This window comes from Lagopus leucura, unplaced genomic scaffold (genome assembly GCF_019238085.1).
Source record: "Lagopus leucura isolate 7727_CA_CO unplaced genomic scaffold, USGS_WTPT01 Super-Scaffold_1, whole genome shotgun sequence".
Lineage (NCBI taxonomy): Eukaryota > Metazoa > Chordata > Aves > Galliformes > Phasianidae > Lagopus > Lagopus leucura.
Window position 1 is genome coordinate 31,324,002 of NW_024962250.1, and position 27,467 is coordinate 31,351,468.

At 44.4% G+C, this 27,467-nt stretch overlaps 1 protein-coding gene and 1 long non-coding RNA gene across 6 annotated transcripts in view; both read left to right on the forward strand.

Annotated features, from left to right (window-relative positions):
* Positions 1–2,031: 2,031 nt before the first annotated feature.
* LOC122176879 lies at positions 2,032–7,421 on the forward strand. 5 transcript variants are annotated; one of them, XR_006177867.1, is made up of 6 exons: positions 2,032–2,060; positions 2,295–2,456; positions 2,568–2,894; positions 3,289–3,518; positions 4,545–4,643; positions 4,961–7,421. It is a non-coding gene; the product is annotated as an uncharacterized LOC122176879 (long non-coding RNA). The 5 variants fall into 5 exon arrangements; XR_006177868.1 differs by having other exon boundaries at positions 4,964–7,421; XR_006177871.1 differs by having other exon boundaries at positions 2,568–2,921; positions 4,545–7,421.
* Positions 7,422–15,053: 7,632 nt separating this feature from the next.
* The window catches only part of EML1 (EMAP like 1), a 118,634-nt gene continuing 106,220 nt past the window's right edge, over positions 15,054–27,467 (forward strand). The window contains exon 1 of the mRNA XM_042872515.1: positions 15,054–15,544. Coding sequence (XP_042728449.1) covers positions 15,517–15,544 — 28 coding nt within the window. The 5' untranslated portion in view covers positions 15,054–15,516. The remainder of the gene's footprint in view (positions 15,545–27,467) is intronic.

Genomic DNA, 27,467 nt, shown 5'->3' on the forward strand with positions numbered 1-27,467 from the left:
GATATTAGTGTCTGTTATAGGTCAAGCAGCACACTGCACAGGAATATAGAGTAAAGAATGGTAATAGTCTTTCCTAGTGGTTGCATGAAAAGGTTTCATCTAGTATTCTGCACATGGCCAGCTGTAAGGAAGGAAATTCCCTTGGAATCTGCACAGATGAGCAGCAGTCAAACCATTTGCTCTCAATTTCCCCAGATCCTAAGGATTTCACACCTGGCCTAAGCCTCTGGAGATGAGCCTGTGATGCTCTGCCCAGGAGGGACGTTTACAGCTGATCTGTGTGGCTCTTGGATCCTGCAGGCCCAGCTCTAATTACCTGCATCATTATCACAGCTTGCCCTGCTGCAAGTGTTATTGAGGAGTATGGGGATTCACTAGGAACACTCATTCCAATGTAGAACAACGTAATTATTGCCATCGGAGAAAGGAATGACTAATAAGGAGCTTCAGAGAGTATTTCATTCATCCTTTGCTCTGCAGCTTCAAAGACAACTTTAAAAGGCATAATTAAACAGCTCAAGTGCTCAAACTGCCTTGGCTCTTTTAGTATATTTCTTTCCAATATCGAGACATAAAGTGGACAATAATTTCCCAGCACGCCAACATCTCCACCCTTAACGAGCTAATGGAGCTGACAGCTGTCTGCTCTCACATTTTGCTCTTGCTGTGCATTCCTACCTGTTGTTCAATTTTTTTTCCATCCTAATGATATTGCCCAGATTGTGAGTAACAGCTCTGTGCCCAACTCACTCCAGTGTTTCTTTGCAGAGCAGCTCTCACACGTACCACAGAACGCTGTCATTTTAATGATTGTCTCCACACAAGAGCAAGGTGCCCTGCCCCTTTCCATCTCCCTGCTGTCAGCACCATCAACCCACACCAAGGATATTGCTTGGCTCTACCTGCTGTGCTGGTGGGCACATGGAGAAGGGCTTCTCCTGCTCTCTCATTCTATGGCTTACAGCATCCCCACCACTGTTAGTGGGGAAAATGAATGGTCAGAGTATCACAGCATCCCTGTATCTTCTCACAAATTTGTCCTTGCAGGAGACTCTGCAGCGTTAATGCTATATTTTTTTATAGCCAGGCATAAACCTAAGGCACAGGCACACAACTAACTCTCACTGGATTCAATGTTTTCTAGTATTCTGCATTTCTGTCTGTATGCTTTAGGTTGCCTTTTCAGCAAAATGCCTAAAAATGAGTTATTCCTCTTAAAAATTTTTGAAACGGTCAAATTTGCCCACAGATGCTTTTCTGATCTTTTTGGGTTGAAATCCATTTCCACAAACAGCAAAGCCAATGGCTGGAATTCCTGTGCACCTGCATATATCAAATGAGGCTGTTAAAATTAATGGAGGAATACCAATGTAGAAGAGGGATAATGAATTTGATTAGTTTTATTACTTCCCCACTATTATTGAGGAGAGGCTGTACAGCATTTTCAAGCACATAAGAGATCAGCAAATGTAACAATGAATATGGTGTGAGCCTAACAAGCTTCTTGAATGATTAACTACACATCGTCTGTCCCACACTGGAGACCAATTAGCAAAGGCAGACATTTTCATGCAGGGCAATCAGACCTCGGCCAGACATTGTGATCTGATTTTCAAATGGGAGCTTTCTGAGCTGCCCAGAAGTAAAGCTCAAATCCCTACCAAGAAAAATGCTGCTTAGTAACAGCAACACAAAGCTTTGCTGTTCTTGGTGGTCTGTTATTGCCTGGCTATGAGGAAATGGATCTCCAATTGTGAATTTTGTTAGAAATTAGTATGTTTTTGACTCATTAACATTTATTAAAACATTTTGTTTGTTTCTTTGTTATGTTAAAAACACCTGTATCAATTACTTAGTTCACTACAGCCTGTACGGGAACTGTTGAGTCATGGCCTAAATCACTGATTGATCACCTGAGACAAGGACTGAGTCAGCCATGGGAACAAGGGTGAAGGCAATTCAGCTGTGTGACTGGAAGGGTCCTAGATCCCATTTAAGGACTGACTGCTACTGGGGAAGGATCTTTTTCTGGAGTTTTCTCTTGTGAGCCTGGGATGGGGGTGAGTATTTCATTTTTTATTGTCTTTTTCCATCACAATAATCTTTTTGACTACAAACCTGCTATCCTAACCATGCCACTCTTCTAACTGTATTCTAGCTTTTCTTAGTTGTATGCGATCAAATTCTATTTCTGCTTTGTGATGGAACTGCTAGAAAACAGATAGCAATTTGCAAAGGCCCATGAGAGTCTTTCATTTTCTCTTGATCCTGTCATTGTTATGATTAATTTGTAGGTGAGAGAAGGAATGTTGCTTAGATTGGGACTGAACCTTTAGCTGATTTAAAAAATGACAATAATAACAAAAAGCTGATAATACTGGTGAACAGAAAAAGAACATGTCTCTATGAATCACTGTATGAAGAAGAGGTGTGTAGAAACCAGGCAGACAATTCAGGTATTTGTGCTCTTGGCTATACATTATAGTTTATTTTATAGTATATGTATATTGTATGTATGTAGCATATATACAGTTCTAAATTAACAAAGCAGTGTTAATTTTCTGTAGGTCTAACGTTTGACGCCTGATTGTTAGGAAGAATACGCACTAAGGCAACGCCGCTGTTGCCCAGGAGAGGGCAGTCACAGATATCCGCAGCGTTCAGAGGCGCTCGTAGGGAACTGCGCGCACAGCGAAAGGGATCGTCTGAAAACCGTGAGCATCACTCGCGTTTTTATGGCCTTACAGACGCCAGTGCTGCTCCGACTGACTTCAAACCTGTCCTCGGACCTTATGAACCATCGGGCTGAGGTCGGAAACCACCCTTAATGCTCCAGCCGAAGTTTTTACAGCCTCCTAAACAAAGACCTAACTGGCTTATCGGGCAGATGGGAGGTACGGAAGTACTACATAAAGCAGAATGTAAGTGCACAGGGGCGAGTGGTAGGCAGGCAGGCACGCATCTCCCACAGCTCGTGTGGGTGCTGTAGGAGGATGTCAGTAGTCCGGCGGCACTGAATCACAGAGAATCCAGTCGGAAAGGTGCTGTTAGTCTCTGTTGTTATGCTAATAGCAGGTGGAAGGCTACACATATTAATTGCAAACCTGTTTAGCCTCACTGCTTTGAGCCAAGCAGGCACCATAATGAAGCTGAGAAGCTTTGTGTTTTATTTTAATTAACTCAACAAGAAAGGCAATTTAAATGAAATGTTTTCTGTTGTGTTCTCCAGTGCTAATCAGCAGCTCATTATCTTCAATCACATCGGCATTGCTTTTTTTTCTTTCCTAGTTAGAGAGGCACAGCATAAACAAGTGGTGGCACATGCTGAAGGTTGAGTGCAGCGATGTGAGATTAGAGAGGAGAGGAACCAGCTGGCCATATGGAGGGAGACTTGGGAGAGCTGAGGCCTGTCAGCAGGTCCACGGGCACCGGTACTGACATCCATCAGAAGAGCAGATCTTCCTATTGGCACTGGTGGTGAAGATATCCTCCAGGACGGACAAATGTGGATGCAGGAGGTATCCAATGAGGCCACGTGCAATACTGATGCTTGTCTCCTTCATGTATTGTTCATCACTAATACAACAGCCTGTGACACCTCACCATCTGTGTCAGTGCAGGTTTGGGAAGTAATTTTGGAAACATCAGGTATCTATGAATTTCAAGGCTTAATACGTCACCTTATTCTTGTGCAATGCCAGTCCTGCAACATTCAGTGTCTACAAATTCAGTCATGCTTTTCATATAAGGACTATTTCTAAAAATAGGGGTAAAAATATGAGACAGCACTTTGCAGAATTGTATAGTGAGAGTTGTAGGTAATGGATGACAAACTGGAGAAAAGCTACCCAAAGGAATGAAATTTTTGCTTGGAAGATCCAAGAAACAATAACAAAAAAAAAAACCCAATCAAACAAACAAAAAAAACAAACAACAACCTGACAAATTAAATCCCGATGTAATCTAGAAGAGCCAAACAAAAAGCCAGGCTTGGGCTGTGGTTCTATTAAACCACATCTAACTAACCAAACTTGCAGAACCACCCCGCATCTGACTTATCAGTAATCCCAATAAAGTACAAGAAGAGTTAGAAGTATTAGCTTTTGTTGTATTCCAGAAGAAATAATTCAATACAGAGCAAATGCAGCCAAAAAAAAAAAAAAAAACCCAACCCAACAACACGAAACTCTACTTCTGGGTATTCAAAGTGCTGAGAAAACTGTACAAGGCCAAGCTGTGAGTGTTGACCCTTAGGCTAATAGCCTAAGATCTGTAATTGAGTGTCTAAAAATCCATGGGATCCTGTGGTTCATTGCACTCTGGTTCTTCCTGGTGTTAATTTCTGTGCAGTTCCATCCTGCTGTGGGTTGATTTGCCTTGGGATGGGTTCAGCATGTGGTGCCTGTTATGTCAAACAGACCTTACATGAAGGTTAGCACTTGTTTTTGGTTATTATTTCTGCCTTTGAAATGGTTAGGAAAAATATGGTCCCTCCAGCATTTATTACGTGAGCACAATTACTTTATCACTCTTCACATTTTCAGAAAGCCACATCCTGAAGATGGGGGTAGATGACCACCGAAAATATTTGCCAGGGGTGCTGAGGAGCAGCTGAATGTTTTGGAGCATCAGCCACAACCAGGGTACCTGTGCTGGGGTGTACATGTGTATTTCAGATTTCCTGGCCATAAATGTAGATACCACATAATGCTGAGGGTCAAATTCAGTCCTGGCATAGCTTCAGTGAAATCGGATCATCTGCCTTTGGGTTGCTGGTGCTGCATGGTGTTTAATTTAGATCATATTCAGTCTGAATTAGTGCTTGCTTCACCCAAGCAAGGCAGGCTTTGCAAATGGGTTTTCTCTTCACCTCACTTCATGTGTGTCCTCGTGCATCTTCTTCCATCTTTGAGAAACTGCTCTCTTTAGTTTTATTGTATCTAAGGGAGATTTTCATCAGCAGAGAGAAGAATGTGGATTGCATCTCTGCAAGGGAGCACCAAAAGAAAAATTCTGCCAAGAGAAGCCGTAGCAGAGAGCACTGTTGATGTAGATAAAAAGTCTGCCCTGAGGACACCTTGTCATATGGAGCCTCTTGTGCCATTAATTACAATTCTGAGGTGCAGATGAAATATGGATGTGATAGAAGAGGTTTGCTTTGTAATGTGTTGCCGGATAATATTTTTAAAGAGACAACATTGTGCCAAGTCTTCAGCTCATACATAAAAGTCTTTCTTTTCTTGTTGCAAGAAAAGACTCCTGACATCTCAGTCCCAAAGTACTGATGGGTACTGCTCTGGTTACATTTCCAAAAGCAGGTTGTTCCAAAGGGTCCTACAGGAAGGGCTGCAACACAGATGTTATTCCCACAGGAGTTCTTTCTTCCTCCTTGCCATCTTCATCAGACCTGTCTTGGCTGACATCTTCATTGCTGATGAGCAGAAGGAAGTAAAATGCTAATGACTTTCCTAGAAGATGATAATAAAATAGGTATGTACCTGCTGGTTAGGACATAAAAGGACAGCATGAAGGGAAGTAGCCAGGTTAGAAACACAGGCAGAAAATAACACAAGGAGATTTGCCTTGGGAAAAATGCAACCAAATGCACTTGGTGGCAACACAGCTTGGAAGAGGTGGTCAGCAGGCTGGGCAGGGAAGGGATGGTGTGAGCAACAAGAGCAAGGTGTGACGGTAGGTGGCACATCAGATGTGTGCTTGCAGTGTGACTGCAACCTAATGTAGGGAACCTGCTTTGGCAGAGAGGCTGTACTCAGAGGCCTCCAGAGGTCCCTTCCAAATCTTACAGCTCTGTGATTCTGTGGTATGCTCTCTGTGCCCACATTGCTTCCAGAACTGTGAAAACAATCCCAGATTAATTTGTTAGAGAATTACCATTCAAGTGAAAATCCATACAAACTAGAAAATAATACTGGGAAGAATTTTACTTCAACTCTGGTCAGTATGTTGTACACAATATCAAAACTGTAACAAGACCCTCGATGAAACACATGGAAGTACTAAATACAGAAGTAGCCAAGAGCTCAGTGGGGACAGGAATTCCAATAATACACAGAGCAAAAACAAGCATCGTAAAGCAGCTCTGAACTAGGATGGATTACAAAGGGAAACTTTGCTATCTATGGCTTACAGAGGGAAACTGAGGCACAGAAATTTAATCTCTTGTTTAGTGTCAGGGAAGAAATCTCTGTCAGAGCCATGAACTAAACTTAGCCTGCTGGGTCTGCATTCCTGTCCCGAGCACCACCGAGCAATAAATAGCAGGGAGCAGGAAAATGGAAAGAAGCCATGAGAGGAGCTGAGTCTCTGCTCTGAGGTCTCTGGTGGCAGGGCAGGTTGGTGAAACAGCTGGGCAGCAGGGATTGCAGCAAGAGCTGTGCCTCCCCATCCTGAGCAGTGTGGAGGGCTAGCAAATGGAAATGCGGAAGGTGAAATTTTTTTTGTCCTCCCTTTGTGCCCTGTCTTTCTGGTTGCGGTAACACCAGCTTGCCCCTTGGGTTATCCATCACAACCCCAGCACATCACGGTGGTCACCCACCATCCTCTCCCCCTGGCAGCCACTAATCTCAAATCCGTGGCCCCATTACCCATCCATGTGGGATTAAGGTGCTGCTTGTGCTGCATGGCCACGCACACGGGCTGATGGAAACCCCCTTATGCTAACAGCCTTTCTCTGGTGCAGCAGTCTTCAACCAGGCAAATCTCATCCCCATTCTGAGCCACTACTGTCTTCTGAAAGCTGTAGGATCTTGGAACCAGCCAGCAGGTGTGGGACTTATTACAGAAGGGACTGTGCAAGTCATGTTACTTGAGGAAACTGAGATGAAAAGGGACATTAAGCTGCAGGAAAGCACAAAGCCAAGCACTTTCCTCAGACCGTGGTGTTGAGGTTCCAGGGGCTCTCAGAGGAAGCAGGTGTTTGGGGATGCTGTGCCCATGGGGAGACAAGAAAGCCATAACATTTGGGAACTGAGCAGCTGTTTCTGAATGCATGCATACTGAAAGGAAAACTGCTTGGCTTACTCTTCCTTCCCTCTGAGGAAAAACTCCAAACAGAAATACGATTGCCTCACTGCACTTTGTAAAAAAAAAATAAATAAATAAATAAATAAAAATAATAAAAAAAAAAAAGCAACTTGACATTTGACCATATATGTTCTACTAAGGGACATGGTTTAAAGGGGAAATACTGGTGCTGGGTGTGCAGTTGGAGTGGAGGATCTTGGAGGTCTTTTCCAACCTCAGTGATTCTATGATTCTGTGATTCATAAGTGGTGTTTCCTTAGATGTGGGCTCTGCTGTGAGACAGATTGCTCTTGGGCCTCTGCTACTTTCCTAACTAAAAGATCAATGATGGATTAAATTTCAGTTCTGCAGCCTTTGTATTTCTTTGATCTATTCCTTGTAAGCTTAATATTTTATCATTAATAAAGTTTTGTAAATTTAAGTGTAATTTTGTAATGAAATGTTTGGTGCTATGCACTGACAGCGTGCCCCAGGAATGCCAGAATCCCTGAGCAGCTCAAGTCATTTCTGCAGATCAATAAAACAATAGGTGAGGATTGGATCCAGGCCAGGGTGAGAAGGACAGCATGGTGGTGTGCCTGGGCTAAGGGCTCATGGACAGGCACAACTTAGCTCTGGAAGGGGCAGCCCTGGGGCCAAGAGACTGCCCAGGATGGAAACTCTTGGCCTCGCTGGTATTAAAGGCCTGGGATTCCCCTGGCTGCCCCATGCAGCAAGCTGTGATGTCTGTGTACAGAAATGAAAACAGGAGACAGCCAGTCCTGGAGCGGAGCTAGGTCTGAGAAAGAAACAGCAGCTTCATGCACCAAAGTAGGAAATCACAAGGATTATTGCCCCTACAATTTGAAATATATTCTTCCTTGGGCAGGCTGTGGCATTTGCTTGTGCACTGAAAGAAGCACTTTGCTGCAGCAGCATTGAGTATCTTGAAAAGAGTCACCGAAGTGCCTGCAGCCTTTCAGTGTGCATCCTGGCCAGGCAGAAGCTGTGATTGGCTAAGCAAGTGAAAGGACACATGTACCTGAAGCCCCTTTTCCAGCAGTCCTGTAGCAGCTGCTCCTAACCAAAACCCCTAAGTGATCAGCCTGCTGGGCAAAAATATTTTTCCATTTACTGGGATTTCTAGAAAAAAGGAAAAATTGAGATTCTCGGATTTTTCATGAGCAATGACTGAAAAGGTTTTTTTTTTTTTTTTTTTTTTTTTTTTTTTTTTTTATGTTGGCATTGTTGCAACTTTCACTTTTGCAGTCAGACAGCCTGGTTCCATGAATTCCTTTGCTTGCCCCTCACCCATGATGGGTGACATTGGGGAAAATCCCTTCCCTGGGAACCTCTCCTTATGGTGGCAGCAGGAGCCTTGAGATGGCCCCTGCAACTCATTCCAGCCCCAGTGTGACTCACAAAGGTCACCTAAGTGATAATAATCTGCTTTATTTGTTATTCCCATGGAGTCTTGTCCTCTTTGCAGAAATTGCCAACAAGGTCACTGCTTCCGTTAATTGTAGCTGTGTTTATTGTGAGGTGGAGGCATTCCCATGTGACCACAAATGATAGCTCCTCTCTGGTCATTCCTGCTGGCAGAAGCCCTTGACAAATGATTGCAAAGAAGCAAATGAAAGTGGATTGTAAAGTACATTGTGTTGCATTCATAGATAACCTAATAAATAATTTTCCTTGCTGTTCAGGTCTGATTCCATTAGCAATTCCTTAATTAATTCTGTTTCCTTACCCAACAGGCCCACACCCAGTGCTGGGGAAAACAGTGCCTGGTGGAGCAGATGAGTGGAGAGATTGGACAGAAATTGTTGCTGCTCTCTGGTGCTCACTCTGCTGCCGGCTATTGCAGAAAACACAGGACAGAGGAATGCCTATGGGGAGGAAATCCCAGACAATTTTTCACAGTACAAGGTTGCAAGAGAAGTGCTTGTCAGCTGTGATTTTGGCCATGATTACACAGCCCATCACCTGCTGCTTGTTCAATCCCATTCTAGGGTGTGTATTTGCCAACAGCTGGAGTGTAGTTCGCTCCTTCTACAAGCACAGGATGAAACTTGGACCTTTTGTTGACCCACCATGGCTACCATTAGCAGTGACAATTTTCATGGTGTGTTTTATGCTGGGCTGGTGAAATCTTCTTTCTAAGTTTGATACAACTCTAAGTAGGCAGAAATTCACAAGGTTAAGACTAGCATTTGGGAGGCAGTATTTTGAAGGTGGGAATGTCTTCAACTCTTGAAACCATTCTGTGTTAGAATCATAGAATCGCTAACTTTGGAAAAGACCACTAAGATCACCTAGCCCATCTGTCAACTCATCCCCGCTGTGCTCACCAAACCATGTTCCTCAGTGCCACACCTACAAAGCTCTTGAAAATCTCCAGGGATGGTGACTCCACCACTCCTCTGGGCAACGTGCAACTCAGGGCTGGTTTCTATCAGGACTGAAGGCAGGTGGGAACACAATCCCTTGATAGCTGTGTTATCGACTTGCAGGTGAAGTAGGGAGCTTCACTTCCCCCACTGCAGTGTTGCCAGGATGAGCCAATAACACAGAGTGCTGACACCTCACATCTCCTCATTGCTGAGCCAATATCCTTGATTGCTGCTAGCTGCAATTAGCCCCCGGAGCACTTACAGCTCACAACTTATGCTGCGGCTCTTGCCTTCAGGAAGGATGATATTGCACCTCCTTAATTCCTCTTGGGATTTCCCAGCTCTGAAGTCCTTTGTCAGCTAACCATGGTTATACAGGCTGTTCGGTGAGGTTATTGATTCCTCTCATCCCTGCCTCCTTACTCAGCTAGGCTGATTTATAGGAATTCTGGTAGGAACCACTAAAAACCTGGCAGAGCTCATTAATTTGTGAATCTTATAAAGACTTCCCTCATCACAGAGAACATCTGTTTGCCGGAGTGTTATTTTTGCAGCTGCCAAATCAGGTTTGCAAGACTCACATTCTCTGCAAACCCAAACTTGATACCATAATATTTACATTCAGAGCTCAACACTCCCTTTTCCACAAGATCTATGCAGAGTGAACACAGCCACGCTCAGCTGTGCAAACCTCAGTTCCACTGAAATAGCCCACATTAATGCCACTAAATCCAGAGAAATCAAGATCAAACCTAGTTGTAGACTTTCTCTTTTGCTTTTTATGTTCATCATGAGGCATTTCATTAACATCTGGAACATCAGCAGAGGGAAATCCCATTAACACTAATTGTGCTATGCATGAATATCTCCCACAAATTGATGAGAAAAATTCTGCCTCGGTCCTCCAACTTTATCTTTCCGATGCAGCATTTATATTTCCTGATGTAATTTCAATGGCCTTCTGTAACTCATACCCCAGGAAGGCAACTGCTTGTAAATCAGGTGAGACCAAAACACCGCTGAGATTGAGACCATCCGCTTATTTCTTCCTTAAGACAAATCTTCTTCCAAGTCTTTGATCTCCTTATTTTATTTACTGTATATCTGCACATTTGCACAAAGCGTTCTTGTAGTGAGCCAACAATTGCCACTGTCAGGCTTATATTTCTTGGAGGAATTTCTCTCTCATTCTCTTTGAATGTGCAAAATTATTTTTGCTGCCGCTGGGCTGGTGTCAGCTGACACAGCTAATCTTCTAATCTTCTCTCTGGGGTGACATCAGAGGAGATGATGGAGACGTTTCCTTTCTTGAATACAAATCTCAGATTCAATAGTGGCTAATGAAAATCTTATTAATAAAATAAATTTAAAAAAAACACAAGCCAGATTGATATTAAGGACTCACATGTGCAAAATCATTATATCTGTAGGGGGATATATACCGGAGACGTATGTATGGTATGTATATTTCAGGGGAATGCTGTTATTCTCCTGCTTGCTGCCAGCTGTATCTTGCTTTCATCCCTTACTTTCCCTTCCCCGGATTTGTTGCATGAGACTGTGTCAGTGCATCCACTTCCCGTGCAATGACATTATTCCACGCCCCATCTGTCATGTTGAAATGCAAAAAGGATGTGTCAGGAAACAACAATGAAATAAAATCCCAATTATTGGGACTTACTTTCTTATCTTTCACTGTTGCACATGCAGGTGGAGCTCCCCAAGCATCCCACTGCTAATGGAGGCCAGCCTGCAGGACTGCCCTTAGGGCTGTTTAATGTCATCCCCTGACACCACTCTGCTGCTATCTGCCTGCATCACTCTCTGCATCCCCCCACCCCCTCTCCACTCTCTCACAACTACTACTGGTACCCAGCGGGCAGAGATCTCTTCACGCAGCTGGGAGAGATCCAATGGAATTTGCATAAATTAGAAGCAAGAAGTACATTTTAGCCATTCACCATTTAAACTGCATGGAAATAGCAGTGATGCAAAATATAAATTCCTGCTGAACTGGGCAGGAAGGTGATTGTTTTGGCCTCATGAAAAACTGCAGACTGAGTAACCAGCTCTGACCTGGTTAGCTGACATCGTTCCTGCTCCCCACCACTGTGCTGCCTGCTGTTTAAGTGATGAAGCAGCCTAGTGTCCAGCTGGGAGTGATTGGGTCAGATGTAAGACATCAAGGAGCAGATTTCCAGAGACACTTAGATCAGAAGCCCAATGGGATGTGTGTATAGTCAATAAGCATGCAGAGGTTAGGCTTGGTAAGATGTAAGATCAATAAGCATACAGATGTTAGGCTCAATAAGATTATCATGGTGGAAAGATGATCAAAATAAATGAAAATGCTCATGTTATAGACTTACAGTAAACTCCACAAGGAGCAACCTCCAGAAAGAGATCTTTCCTCAGTGGCAGTCAGTCCTTAAATGGGGTCGAGGAGACGTGGAGCCAGGCTCCACCCCCTCCTGGTCACACAGGTGAATTGCTTTCAGCTGTGCTCCCGCGGCTGACTCTGTGATTGCCTCAGGTGGTCAATCAGAGATTCAGGCTGTGATCAACAGTTCCCATACAGATATGTAAGCATCTGTGGTAGAAATTAGGTCCTGCTATGTATCCTGCTTGGGTTGGATATTGGGGAAAGGCTCTGCCTCAGAGGGCGGTGGGCATGGCCCTGGGATGTCAGAGTTTAAGGAATGTTTGGACAGCACATACAGACATAGGGTTTAGATTTGGGTGTTGCTGTGCGGAGACATGAGTTGGATACGATGTGGGTCCCTTCTGACTTGGGATGTTTTATGTTTCTATGATACTCATTGAAGTGACATCCAATATTCATGACTGTGTGCTGCTCACTGTGCAGATGCAGTGTAAAGACAGTGTGGGCAGATGCTCTGCAATGCCCTCTGCCCTTTGCTGGGACTTGAGCTGGGCACCCCATACTCCCTGCCTCGTTTCCTTCCTGAAGTATCGAGTGAAGTGTTTTTCCACAGGAGACCAAGGGAGGCCGGGGCCAACTTTCTGTAGGCGATACTCCACTGCTTCCTTCTGCATATTAAATTTACCATTCCTCCCACAGCATCTGTCATTGATCTGATACAGAAGAGTGTGTGCTAGGCAGCAGTATGGAGAGCAGGCAGATCCACGATCTGTTTTCTCTGTGCATTGAAGAATAAGCATCCCTGGGGCTCCTCACAAAGCCCAAGAGAGAGCACTTACTGATGGATATTTATCATGTTAATACCCACTATAATACTCTGTGCTTACTTCTCACATTTTATTGTTTAGTTCAATTTTAAGCTTTAGTATTTTGCCATGTGTAGCAGAAAAGCTAATTCATGGCCTGAACAAGTGATGGAGCATGTGGTCAGAAGACAGGGCCAATCCAGGGGAGCTCAGGTGCATGCAATGCAGCTGAGCGACCAGAAGGGATGGAGCCAGGATCCACCTCTTCCCAGAACTCATTTAAGGGTTGGCAGGAGAGGTAAGAGTGCTTTGCTGGGGATCCCTGTTTACCTGAGGTCTTTCGAAGGTAAGCTGCTTTCTCTTATTTCTGTGCCTATAGCTGTTGCATTTGTGCTAATCCTTGCTTGCTGCAGCCTTGGATCTTGCTGCTCTGCTGTTGCTGTTGTGCTTTCCTTTGCATTGCACCATGATAAAGACTAAGCTTGTTCATAAATTCCCCAGACTTTCCCCTGTCAGACTTCAGTTTTCTAGGCTTGGCATCTTTCTAGGCTCCTTTCAGCCTGAGAGATAGAGAAGCTTAAAAGAAATACTAATTTTTGCTCTAAAAAAATAGGAGAAAAGAAGTCTTACATTTTCTGAAAAAAATAGTTCTGCACCAAAATTTCTAGGTATTAGAGGAAAAGTTTTAATTGAAAAAGTTCTTATTTGAGGTAAGCGGTGATGAGTATCCACGTAAGATCTAGAATGTATTCAACTTCTTGCCCAATGGTTATTACTCTGTTTCAGTGTTTCATAGAGCCTTCCCAGGGCTCAGCAGAAGTGGGGTGCCAAGTCCCAATTATGGCTCTGGTTAATGTTGCTGTAGTAGTTGTAGATGTCCTTGTCCCTTCCCTTGCCCTCTCTGCTGCCTCCTCTGCCCAGAAGGTGTTGAGCCAAAGGCCAAGTGATGGGGGTGAGTGAGGCACAGGTTTCATCAGCCATTTGTGAGGATGAGTTTGAGCAGAATCACAGGCTTGGGAGCTGGTGTGAATTCGCTGCAGGAACCGCTCTAGCACTGCTGGAGGACTCCGGCCAGCAGCAGAGGAGCACTAGCACACAGCTGGAAGAGGTAACCTCAGAATGAGCCACAGCTGCTTGCTTTGAGTGCAGGGTGGGATGGCCAGCCCTTGAGCCTGTAAATACTCAGGCAGCTGTTTCACTTTATAACTGTGAGTGGGTCCAGGAACTTGTGGGGTTTGAAGTTCAATTGGTATATATTTTTCTCTAGAAATGGGAGTCTGTGTTTGTACAGAGCCTAGCTAGAAAAACATCTGTCAACTCATCTTGGAACAAAATTTTTCTGCACTGGAACTGTGTGGGGAGAAAAGGGCACTCTGTTCTGGTGTAAGCCCTCTGCTCTTCCCTGGTATGTACAGAGGATGAGAACAGGTCCCTCCTTGGTTCTGTATCTCCCAGATCAGAAGTAATTCCTTGTAGGTGGCAGAAGAATGGGGAGGATGTGAGCGAGAAGGACGGATGCAATGCCCTGCACTTCTTATGTGGGGAGAAGAGCACAGGCTGTGGATGTGGTATTTTCTCTCTGGAGCTGACACTCTGAAGAATATCTCTAGGCTGCTGCATGAATGCGTGTGGACATAGTCTCTTCTAATGGTTGTCTGTGGCAGAGGAATGCAGATTTCATGTCAGCAAAACCCCACCAGCCCATGGCACACAGTGCTAGACAGAGCACCAGGAGCCTCTTGGTAGACCCTGTGCAGGGAATGTGAGGCATCATTTCGGGAACATTTGCAACCCTTTCAGCTTCTGGGTTGCTGCCTGCTATCTGAGACTCAAGCTACCTATGGCTAACTGTGCTGCTGTGTACTCAGAGGGAAGAACCTGAATGAAACCAGCCCAGCTCTACCAGAGATGCTGAGCATACACATAGTGCACTTCATATACATTAAACCTTTTTTTTTTTTTTTTTTTTTTTTTTTTTCCTTGGGAGCACTTTGAAGTGGGATGTTTCCTAGACTCCTGCAGCAAATTGCCCACGTGCTGTGCCACAGGCTCCGAGAGCTCCTTCCAGTGCACCCCAAATGGCTCTGTTCCCCTTCAACTCTTGACCTCCAGCTCTGCACCCCACATACCAACATTTGTGATGCAGTATTAAGTAACATAGGACGTAGACTGCATGGATCCTCACTACTGACTGGACATGGCTGAAAGACCTAGGAATTTTATATAGAGCAAATCCCATGGAAACATTCCTGAAGATTAAGAAGCCAAGCTTTAAAGGAAGCCATGAAATGCTTCATTAAAACTGTATTTTAAGTGAGCAGTGGTCACGAAAAGTAACAGAACAATCTGCCCTCGGAGCATTGCCACTGCAAAATGCGTGCTGTGGGACAGCAATGTCACGAGTGCCGTTTCCCAGACTCTGCAGTATAAACCAAGCAGGTTTATTCCTGGCCCCATATCCAGCTGTGCTACTCCAGCCCTGTCGTGTCCCAGCTCCGACCCTTGGCTGTGCCTGCAGTGCTGCTCCCGCACAGCCTGCGCTCCGGCACAGATCTGCAGCTCAGCTCTTAAAAGCTGTTTCATAAATATTCCATGGCCTTTCAGCCCGGGTAATGTGCCTCTGTGACATTAAAGAGGAAACTCCGTGAAGGGGAGGGATGACAACAAATTTATCCACCAATAGCACACTCTTTTGGCACAAAAGCACATTCTTATCTTTACATCCCATAATGAGAAGGCAGAGACGGGACTGTTGCTGCAGCTCTCTGGGTGGGTAGCCGTACCGTGGAAGAGCCGTGTGGCTGTAAATCGTGAGATATTTTCCACCCCTGCCTCCTTCGGGAGAAGGACCTGCGCTGCTGTTTGCTCGCCGTGTTTTCCCAAGCCCCCGGCGAGGAAAGCTTCTCACACGATGTCTGACTGCGAGGGACTGCCCGTGGGTAAGAGCCAGATTTATATTTACTGCAGCGTCCCGCCGGCTGGCTCGTGGTCTCGGGTTGCAGAGCCACATGCCAGCCCTTTGCTGCTGGGCAAGGAGAAGCCCTGGTGCAGGGCTCAGGCGCTGCCAAAAGGCACGGGGTGAGGAAGAGGATGGGCAGAGTGGTGAGGGTTGCTGGTCCAAATGCTATCCTCAGGTGACGGTGTGGGTACAAGCCACCTCTGCTCACAGGGGAGCATCTGGGGACAGATCCTGCAGGACGTGTCATGGGGACACGTTGATAAACCTGCATCAACGGCATGGCTGCGGCAGGGTAGATAAATGGAAGTGGTTTGTGTGCTGAGGGAAAATAGAAGTGTGCCTTGCTTTCAAAATAAGGGCCTGGTGTGTTCTGCCTGTCTGTTACTGTACCTGGGGTTGTACATGTCAAAATTGTCTAAGTGAGAGCAGGTTGGAACAAAGTAGGCTTCTCAGTTGATTTTTTTTTTTTTAACTTTGAGATGTCTTGTAAACACTCACTGTGCTGCCGGCATGGCAGGAAACTCTTGTCATAATGCTAGAGCTGTGCTCTGCCAAGGCAGTTTAATAATAGAGGCATGGGCTGTTGGAAATATCTTTTGTTTTCTTTTTTGTTCTTGTGCCATGGAAAATGTTTATCTTTTCATGTATGTTGTATTCATTTATATACATGCATATAGCACAGTACTGGTACTTTATTTTACTTGTGGAGGCCGTGTGACAGAAATTAGGTGGCTTAAACACAGAAGGTGGCTGTGGCAGTGGTGTTGGTTTTCTTTGATCTTAGCTTCCATTTTGCACAAACAGTCCTAAGTCCAGAAATGCGCAACTGGAAAAGCATAAATTATGTATGCACTGCAGAGTGAGCTGCGCCATGCACAATCTCCTGTGTCCACACACAGCTCCTGCCACTGTCTAAAGGCAAGAGGGAAGAGGATGGGTTTTCCTTGCTCATCTTCTCAAGGGGCTGCTGTGTGCACCAGCAAGGCTTCCTTTCTTTGGTACAGCTAGCTCTGAATTAAGGCCTAGCCTATTTGCTTGTGAAGCACATTGAGCTGTGGGATATTTCAGGATGACAGTGACGATATTTGGCATCTGATATTAATGATGAAACTGATATTGAGCACGTAAAACATGCAGTGTGCAGGATGTCTCAGTTACCTTCGCCAATGAGGGCCCAGGAAGTTACCTTTAGGAAAGTGCTGGTAGGTGCAGAAGCATCTTGCTGTGGAGACAAAGCCAGCAGGGATGTGCGGTGTGGATGCAGCTCAGAAGAGTCCTGACACAGTAGGGGAAAGATTTGGTTTGTTTCTCCTTTCTCCCAACCATCCTCCTAGCCCCATGGCTCATTCAGCACTAGAGGCAGGCTGGTGGCCTTTCTTGTTCCTTAGGAGCAGAGGTGATAACCTAAAGTTGCCCCAGGGGAGGTTAAGCTTGGATAATGAGTCGTAATGCACTGGCACAGGCTGCCCAGGGAGGTGTAGCAGTCACATTCCTCGAGGTGTTCAAGAACTGTGTAGATCCGGTGCTGAAGGACATGGCTAGTAGGCATGGTGAGATGGGTTTGGGGTGGAGTAGGTGATCTTAGTGGTGCTTTCCAACCCTAATGATTCTATGGTTCTATGATTCTCAAGGTTTGTGAGTCCTTCAGTTCCCAGCAACTGGCTCTTCCCATCCACATACTATGAAATCAAGAAATTCCCTTTGCAGTCATCTCTCCTTTACAAGCCATTTCAGAGTTTAAAACTTTGGCAGTAGGAAATCCATAAAAAGTGTTGCAAGAAAATCAGCATAAAACTTTCTAAAATAATGTTAGCATTCAGCCATATGGAAACACCACCTCGCTGAATCTAATGATCATAGTAAAACTGGTGGTGTACTTCTAAAACCCTTATTTCTGAATTTGGCCAGGCAGCACAGCTGCAAGGAGCTGCTGTAGTGGCAAATGTCATGAGCACTGCAATGTGGTTGGGATCTCGAGGCCTGTTTACAACAGCCTGGACAGCCACATGCAAGTGAGTGTGCATATGTATGCATGCAACTATAAATAAGTTTAGCCAAAGCACGGTATTAGTGTCAAGTCTACAGACTGCCTTGCCAGCCCCTCTGCAAAGGGTATGCCTAACGAACAGCATCGAGAACTGGAGGTTGTAGTTACAGTAAATACATGCCAGGATTTTTACAGTGCTGTCAGCCTACACAGGAATGTAGTAAGAACAGCTGCGTAATTGTTCCCTCCGGGCTGCTGTCTGAGGGAACTCTCAATACAATCTTTGAATTAAAATCTTTCAAAATCTTTGAATTAAATAGCTGGATATGAATGTCTCAATATACGTACCAATAATTATTCAACAAGAAGCTTTACTCTATAGGAATACCTGTAGAGTGATTCTATACCATGAGTGATTATGCAGTTTTCAGGGAAATGGCAGTGGGATTTTCAATCCCTGGTTTACGTTTGATTGCAGCACTGATTTGGAATGGAAACTGAACCTTTGATTAAAACAAAGTTTTGTTTCATCTTCTGAATGTAGCACAGGAGACATAAAATCCTAGCTGTCAGATTGCAGGTTAAATGTAAGCAAGTGAGTCATTTTGGACTGAATTCCTACCAAAAAAGGCATTTGTGAGTGTTACTATCAAAATGATCTATTGGTGAGCAGAAATCTAAAACTTACACTATCAGTTTCCTGTTGAAACATGGGTAGATAAAGCAGAAGGAAGCATCAGCCACCTCAGGACAATGGCACTCCTATTTCTATCTCATTACTGATTATTGACATTCTGATGCCGTCCATTAGCACTAGGTACATAGATTTTTCTGCCATTCCTACACACAGATAAAAGAAAAGAACATCAATTATTTAAGTGCTTCCCCTCGTGCATTATTTCTGTCTTGGAAGGATCCGCAGCTCGGTCTCTGTGTGACTGAAGAGCTTTTCATGCACCCAGCATTTTGATTAGGAATATATGAGTCACGAAGGTTCTGGTTCTTAACACGATCCCTTTGACTTCAGAAAAACCTCTGAAGTCATACAAAGGTTCTTAAAGTGCCTCTTCCTCTATTTGCCCCTCTAGGCTGTATCAGCCACAGACCAGTTCTAAGTGGTGTGGCTGAATTTTTGTGGATAACATCGCTGCTGCAGAAGCACGAGGTATTCGGTCCCGAGAGATGAAGAGTCTGTTGCTGGAGAGGGGGTAGTTCTTAGGTTACCAGGAATCTCTTATGTACGTACTTTCTCTGTTATACCCAAAAACAGGACAGAAAAGCAAAGAAGCAGAATTGAGTCAGCTTGTTCTGTGGCAGGTGGCATGAAAATCTGACTGAATTCCCTTCAAATTCCTCCTAAACTTTTGCTGGCTTTGTGTCAATAGAGGAGGAAATAAGACCTTTCAACTGAAGTGTGTTCTTGACTCTTTAGCTAAATACTTCCTTTCAAAGCTAAAATTACATGTTTCTAACATGCCTTTAAGGGAGACTGAAGCCAATTTGCTAAAATTGCTGTTTGCAGAATCAGGATATCCCTAAGCCCTGCAGGAATGTAGGCTTCCTGAGCCTCAGTCCCATTCTGCAGTGTCATGGTGAGCTCACTGAACTCAGCAGTGCGCCTGCACTGCTCTATCCCTGCACAGCCTCTGGGAATTGCTCTCTGCAAGTGAGGCATTTTGAGACAGCCCCATGATCCCAAATATCAAATGCAACGAGGATTGATCAGGAGTTATCCCAGTTGGGCAGCATCCCCTGTCTCATGGCCTACTGAAGCCCAATCCCTGCATGCAGCTGCTCCCTGCCGAGTTGGGCTGGCGATGTGCAAACTCTCTGATTTCAAAGCAGTGAGGCTGCAGTGACCCAGCTGCAGTTCCTTATCCATATTCTCAGATCTTTTGTTGGGGAAAGAGATAGAAAGAAAATGTTCTTTTTGGTTTGGGATCAACCTGAGGACTTCCAAGCCAGTGCAGTAATTCTGATGTGCTGTGAAAAGGAGTGGGTCAAAGGGCTGACAGCAGCTCCATTTCTCTTCTGTGAAGTGCCACAGACCACAGATCTGACTCTTTGTTGTCTAAACCAAAGAGAAGAGCAGTGTGCTCTTTGCTGCAGCCAGGCTTGCTCTCAGTGTGGGCTTGGCTCAGCTCCAGCACAGCACACAGCTGTACAGAGCTATGCAGCATGGCTCCTCATGCATCCCTATTTAAATGTGGTGGGTGAGGTCTCCACAGCATGTGTGCTGTTCGTTTCTGGGCTCCACGCAGTAGGTACTGCAGCTAGCAGAGACATTAATGCTGTTCAGAAGTCTAGGTTTGTTGAAAAGTATTGAAATAATATCTGGAAGAGCAAGTGAGGTTTTCCTATCCTTTCCCATCTGTTTTCTGAGGAGGGTGGTGCTAAAGAAGGAGGCTGCACATTGTTTCTCGACAGTCCTAGCCTGTGACATTTACAGGAACTGAAGACATGTAAAAACCAAAGGATGTGTTTTCCTCTACCTCCCCCCCATGTCCCACAACATCTGCAGCATTTGCAGCATAGTCTGTGCTAAGCCATTGGTATTTAGGAGCTATAACTGCCTTTAACACTGCTTGCTGTCTGGGACCCTCCCTTGCTTCAGAGCTGTTTCATGGGCATTAATTTTAGAGGGTGGAGCACATTTCCCTCCTTTTGCAATTTGGGCTCCAGACGAAATGCCACTTCACCCCTGTACTGACTCAGTGAGTTCCCAGCCTCTCATTTACCTCTTTAGTCACCTCTGTCCCTTGTCATTTCTTTCTTTGCTGTCTATGGTCAGTTCTCTCACTACCCACTGATTGTTCTCACAGTTAAATTAGCAGAATTCAGGATTCCCTGAAATCCTTCAGCTGAAACTTATCTGACAGAATGATGAGATTCCCCCCAATTCCTTGCTTTTGTGAAATGGGAGAGAAATGCTGGGAGAGAGGAATGGGCTCCTGATGCTTGCCAGGCACTGGTTGGGGACCTGCTGGTGGAGACCAAGTTCATTTCCTTGCAGGAGTTCTGGGCTCCTGTGCTGTGTGGGAAGAGCTCTGCATTACTCATGCTTTGTCCTAGCATGATTGCTGAGGGAGATGTATTTGTATTTGTACCTCATTCCAACTCACTCAATGTTTCATCCTTCTCCCCCTGAAACGTTCCCAAATATGACTTAGCAGAAGTCACTGCCATGTGTGTGGTATTAATCAGAGTTTATATATGAGGCACTGAGCTTAGCAAGATTAAACCAAAACTAGTTCTGTCTGATGTGTGTCCGTAACTCCAGCTGCTGAGCCACATCATAATGCTGCATATATTCAGTCCTCATTTGCAGCTATGAGAGCCGGGCATGTCTGTAAATCATGTAATCATGGTCCCTTGTTCAGTACCAGGAGATGAGGAAGGCTCTGCTGTGACCACTTGAGAAAATCTTGGCTTCTGTAGCTGCTCTGTGGGGCAATGTTTCTGCCTTCCAGAGGAACTCTGTGGTGAGAGGCAGATGCAATCCAGTTCCTGGCAATTCTTTTCAATTCGATCTAGCCTTGTCTTTGATTGTCCTGGAATTGCATCCTTCAGTATCTTCTACAGGTGAAGCTGTGATCTTACAATAAACAGCTTTCTGGGAACAGACTAGTCAGAAAATATAAGAAACTTCTATCACCTCATAACTAGATCTGTAGTAATAAATATACTTCCTCAATTTGTGATAGTAGTAACCTGGTGCTTTACTAACTGTACTGATCTCCTCACACACCAGAGGCTGTGGCATAAGCAGCTTGCCCCTGGGACACAAACCCTGTCATTTTCTGCAGCTCCTGTTCCCCATAACCAAGTCAGTCCCCTTGCTACAAGAGTCAGCTGCCCCTTTCACACACATCTGACGTAGGCATGAGATTGCAATGTGTTTGTGCTGCAGGCATATGGGTCCCATCTGGAAAGGGTTTTGAGAAGGAAATGATTGTTTCCTACATCTATCATAAATTCCGAGTGGTATATTTAGGCATAGCTGTTTGAAAACAGACAGTACATTGATGAAACTGAAGAAATTTCACTGGGAAATTTCACCTAAAATGTATGATTCATTGTAGTGCTGCCAACCCTTTGATGTTATCCATGAGCCTTAAGTTTTGTTATAATCTTTTTGTCTGAAGTCAGGTTTCTTGGGTCGTGAGCTTTTGAGGGTCATCAGGATGTCTACGCATCATCCATTCTCACACATTCAGCAACAAATGGGGTGTCTTCTGCCACTGGAAGAGGGGTTTTTTTGTTTGATAGATGTTTTTTTTCTGTTTTTTAAACATCTAAGTCATAGGGGAAAGTATCACATGGGAAAGAGTCAGAGAATGTGCAATGTCTGGAACTGGTATGGCAGTCTGAGGCACACAGTGCTTGCATGTATAAGCCAGAGAATAGTATTTCTCTAACAAAAACTGCTTTTTTGGACACCAATCACTTTTTGTTTGGAGTCATTTAATGAAAAAAATTGAAAAAAAGTCTAGGAAAAGCATTCAATCTGCTCTCAGCTTTTCACTAGAAGAGCAGTTGTTTTCTCAGCAAACTCTTCTCTTGCGATTACTTGGTTTCTTTAGACTTTTGGGGAGCCTCCCTGCACATAAAATAGCTGAACAGCAGTCCTTTTTTTCTACTTTCCTAATTCCTGCTCGCTCTGATGGTTTCTCCCATGTACCCAGTAAGGATACTATTGCTGGAGTGTGACTGACACTTTTTGGTTAAGGCGTGATGAGTCTCCCCTTTATGAGAGCCTCATTGCTCAGGTCTCTTGAAGCTGAACATCTTATTTTGTCCAAGGGGTAGGTGTAAGCTCAGAAATAGCCAGTTTTCATGTGTTAGTTTTACTTCCTCACTCAAAAATGTGTCTCAAAGTTGGGTGCACGATTAGAGTTCGATTCCTTTCCCTAATGAAGTTCAGCAGCTTGGCTGCTCTAGGTAAGTGCCAAATCTTTTAAGATTTCCTTGTTCTGAGGCAATTGCTCAATTGATGATCTGACTTGTGGAATTAAGCCTTATGCAGGGACAGAGAAGAACTGGAAGCAACAGAGCAAATTAATGAGGTGATCTGAAGGTCCACACCAGGGCACGCATACAGGCAGATGTTTTTTATTGTGATTCAGAGTGTGTGTTTTCTTGGGAATGAACCTGACTGGCATTTGGGGTTGTTTAAAGCAAGGAGCCAGAAAATGGAGACCAGATTTCCTTGCTGCTACTCACTGCAGAGCTTTGCAACAGGCTGGGGGCCAATGCATGCCTGCTACACCTCTACAGACTTGGACTTGTTCCTCTTAGAGCAGTTGCTCCTTGCTTCAGCTGAACTCTAGATCTTGTCTCCATGGTTAACATGAGACCGCTGAGGTTTTCATGTCCATCAGTTTCTGTATGTTGGTCAGGTATCAAAATGGTGTGAAAAGTTGTCAGGATGGATAATTCTTCTCTGAGCTGGGTTGACAGCCCTCTGCTTGGAGCTGGAGACAACTGCTCGTTCTTACTTATGCTTCCATCATTTTCCAAAAGCCATTTAGCAGAACTGAGATATTTCCTAAACAATTTCCTTCTCTAAATTTTCTGGATACTGGTGAAGCTTGGCTGCCTTTCCTGTATTTTATGTGAAGTTTAGATGGGGAGGAGAGATTTCTTCTGCGTACCTTCATTTTGTGGGTTACCCATTGACTCTGTGGGCACAGTGTGATCTAAAAATCCCATTTACTGCACAGCTGAGAGGACTGGGAATAGGAAAACTCATTTCTTCCTGGTACTTCCTGAAACATTATGTATTTTTGGTGGAAATGCAACAGAAATTCAGTGATGATATTACACATCTCCAGAAGTGAAATTCCTTTGTGTTTTTACCTCCCAAAATGTATCGTGCAATGAAACAGTGCCCAGGAATTATGGACACTGAGAACTACCTGAGTAGTACTTTAGGCAGATGCTACCAGGGGCTTACCCTGTGCCAGTAAGGACACTGCTGTTGGTTCCCAATGAATTAGGGCCGTCTTTTGTTCTTATGTATTACTTTGGCCAGACAGTAGTGCCCCAAAATTTTCTACCTTCAGCTGCACTTGCAGTTCTCAAAGGTCCTAAGTATACAGTGTCCCTGCTGAGGTGTGTTGCTCATTAGGGACATTCAGACTGAAATCTCTCTGGCCCTTCCTTGTGGTCCTTCCATCCCTGAATATTTGCTGCTTCTTTCCTTACCCAACCCAGCAGCAACTCTTAGAAAGCACCTTTGTTTTTATCCAGATAAGGGGTAGGGATACCAGTCGTTGGAATTTACAGGAGCAAAATTTTTCCACGCGTTCATGAAGTACGTATGCAAAGGTCATTTTCTGCTGGAAGAAGAGATCGGGAGAAATTTCTTAGTGCTGCTTTGAGGAAAATATCTTCTATTTTCACATCTTTAATAAAAACTGGTTTCTGTAATTCTTTTGCAATAAAGACAGAATTCTACCAAGTATCTGGTGATGACCCAAACCACAGCAGTGAAATATAAGCCACTTACTCATGTCTCTAAAGGGAATTATAGCCTTTAGCAGGGTTCATTTGAGGCATACTACTTAAGGTAATAGGGCAGGACAATCTCATTAAGACTTATTTCCACCCCATTTAAAATACGGATTCAGAAGTACAGCTGCACTGCTTACAGAAGAGATTAGAGAGATGAACAGAAAAAAAAAAGTCCATCACTCCAACAGATACAGCAAACAGATTTCCAGCAGGCTTGTAAACTGAGGAAATCAGAATGAACTTTTGTCCTTATTACACTGCATGTTATTTTTCCCCCCTGCTGGTTTTAAGAGATATTGCATCACTTTGGGAAGAGGAGGGGGGCAAAACAATGGCCTCTGTTCTTCCCTGCATTCACTTGAGTTGTTTCAGAGATGAATTTTTGTCCATGCTCGTTTGGGAAATGCATGGCAATGAAAAAGTAAATTTTCAAACATTTTGGTTTGTGTGGTAAATTCCCTAAGTAGTCTGCGATGTGTTCAAAGCTTCTAGAGCATTGTGTTTGTCCTCCCCCGATGATGATATGGGGAGACAGTAATCCCTCTACGTGTTGCTTTTTGTTTCTGTTGGAGTGATTGCGGGTTATTCCGAAGAATTTATTTTCTCTGCTTCTTCGTTGTAAAAGAAGCTGAAGACCTTTCCGCTCTGGATAGCAGAATTTGCTAGATAGCAAATGCAGCAACCCACTAAACTAACAGTCGTGTCTTTTTTGTGAGTGGCAATGGATACACTTGGATGCTTCAAATACTAGAGCAAGCTGCACCTACCAGAAGAGACCCATGGTGACCATGGCTTGAAGCCCATGGCTTTTGGGATCAGGTACCCTGTCATACACAGCCCTGCTCCAGCTCCTCTTACAGCAGGCAGCAGTGGGGACTCTCCGGGGCTCAGCCTGCTGGGAAGGTGAGCTGCAGGGTGCATTGAGAATGATAATGTGAACAGCAGAGGACAGGATCATCAGCATGTCCTTACGGTGTTTCTGAATGGCAATAAATGTATGTTGCCCTTCAGAAATATATGAACAGATTTCTTGCTTCTCTCCTCATTGCACTCTCACCCTTATCAGATTTGGATCATGTTTTTTGATTTACTGAAACCACAGTGCTCCCAGAGGTAAAGGCGTTCTGCCTCCTCCCACACTTCCTAGCAGGAGCTCGAATGGGAAGTAGATCCAGCACCGCTGCTCTGTGTGTCTTCATTGGCAGTTGTTAATGCATAAACATGCATGGCACTGCTGTGGAGGCCAACTAAAATCTGTGCGTTGGAGGAAAACCAAGGAATTGAGTAGAGAGAAAAATGCAGTTGGTGCTTCTAAGGGCTGATCACCATAGTATCAAACCACTATTTACAAAACTTCTTTGTGGAGAATTTTCCATAAGCTCTTTCCTTCAGTTTCAGTTAAACTCAGTGTAGCCACTGCTCTGGATTTAAACTTAGCTTTGAATGGCCTGTAATCTAAACATGGAAACGTTTAAGTCATGTGCTAAAACAAGAAAATGAACTTGTGGATGAAGGTATATGGTGCCCAGAGCAGTGCGAGGCCCCTGAACTGGTTCTGTTGGAGCTGCATCCCTGACATTCTGCTGAGATACCTTTATGCAAACACCAGAGGTGTGTCCAGCGAGAGACCTTCACACAAGCCCCAAAGATAGAATCCCAGGATCCCAAAGGTCGGACAAAGCAGACAAGGGTGCAATGTGTCCCTGCTGTGTTGTTATAGCTGCATTTCCAGCTTTCACAGAGCATCCATGCCCTGTCCTCTTTCCTAGGATGTCAGTGTGCTGCAGCCAAGAAGGACCAGAATAAAATCCTGTCTGGTTTTGGTGACTGTTGTGTGAACTACAGATCAGACCCTAATACAAAGGGTGAGGATTTAATTGGGTATCCAGGTTTCATTCTGCTCTAATCTAGAATTATTAAGGAAATTTATATATTTAAACACAGTGTTTAGCCTGACAGTGCCCTTTTGAAATGCTTTATATAAGCTCATTAGAAGCTTCTGTATGATCTCATATTTATTATAATTAGCAAATCTTAGTAGATCAGTCTCATTACAAGAAATATTTTCTGTTCCATTCCTCCTTTGTTCCTCCACCTCCTGTCTGTCATAACCTAACCATAGCCACAATTAGATCCTTTCAGACATCAGTTTTTTGCTCTGATGGGCTCTGAAGAACAAATAAGAAAAAGAAAAGATATAGAAAATTAACCACTGAGAAATCAAGAGGCTCTTAGAATAAGCGCCTCACCAGTGTCAGGGCTAGCAGCAGTGCCAGTGGCATTAATGGCACTAAGGCACTTAATTCCAATATGATTCAGAATCATTTGTAGCTATCGGCTTATTCCAAGTAAATCCTCTTCCTTCCAGTTCTTTTGTTTGCCATCCCTTGACAAGCCACACTGCATGTCAATTAACTTGTATGGTATGTGAAGGAAGGATATATTTTCATTGGTATCTGAAGATTCATGCATGCAAATGCTATTGTAGAAATACTAACGATGAATAGTATTAATAGCTAATGAATCCAATCCTTTCTTTTATTATTATTTTTATTTATTTGAGACCTGGCTTTGATATAAAATATGCACAATGAAAGGGAAAGACCTATTTTTGAGATTGTTGCATTCAGCAACAGTCTAGCCCAGCTAGCCCCAGCTACAGCCTGGACCTCAGTTCTTGGCTGGAATTCAGCCTGAGGTCCTTGTTTGTAAGTGAAACAAGGGCTACTAAAGCCCAAAAGGCTCTTGTGATTCCCAGAGTGAGCAGAGGTTTGGGTATCTGAGTCTCAAACTTCATAAGCGCTGGGTTTCCTGTACATTGGCCAGTTCAAGACCCACATGCCCAACTTTCTACTCATGTGTGCCCACAGATGCCTGGGTGCTGGCAGAATGGAGATTGTGGTTGTGTTTATGCTACCACAGCCTGAGAGGACCCAAATCCTCTTGCAGTGGGGCTCTGAACTTTCAGGTTATAAGGGGACATGTGGCTAAGAGCAACTTTCCAGCATCCTACTGCCTCTTGCACGTATGGTTTGGTTGCCTGTTTCCTTCTTTCTGTTAAAAAGAATCAGGAGGCTGGTACAACTAGCAGCTGCCTCTGCTATGCTGCAGAAAACTGCATCCTGCACTGCTTTGTCTAAAAGATAGGAGCTAGTCAAACTAGTGCTGGAGTGGGCTCTGTGCTGGGGTCTTGTGAGAAGACCAGTAGAGCAGCATTTAGGAAGCAGTGCAGAAATTGGTGCCGCCCCCTCAGCATCTTCCCTTCTCCCTGGCAGTGCTGTGTGTCCATGCAGAGGCTTGGTCCTCTGCCAGGCTCTGGCCCTTCTCAGTGTGCCTGCATGGTCGACATCTTCCCTGCTGTGCTGTGCTTCTGCCCTGTGTGCTCTCTGTGCTTGATAGC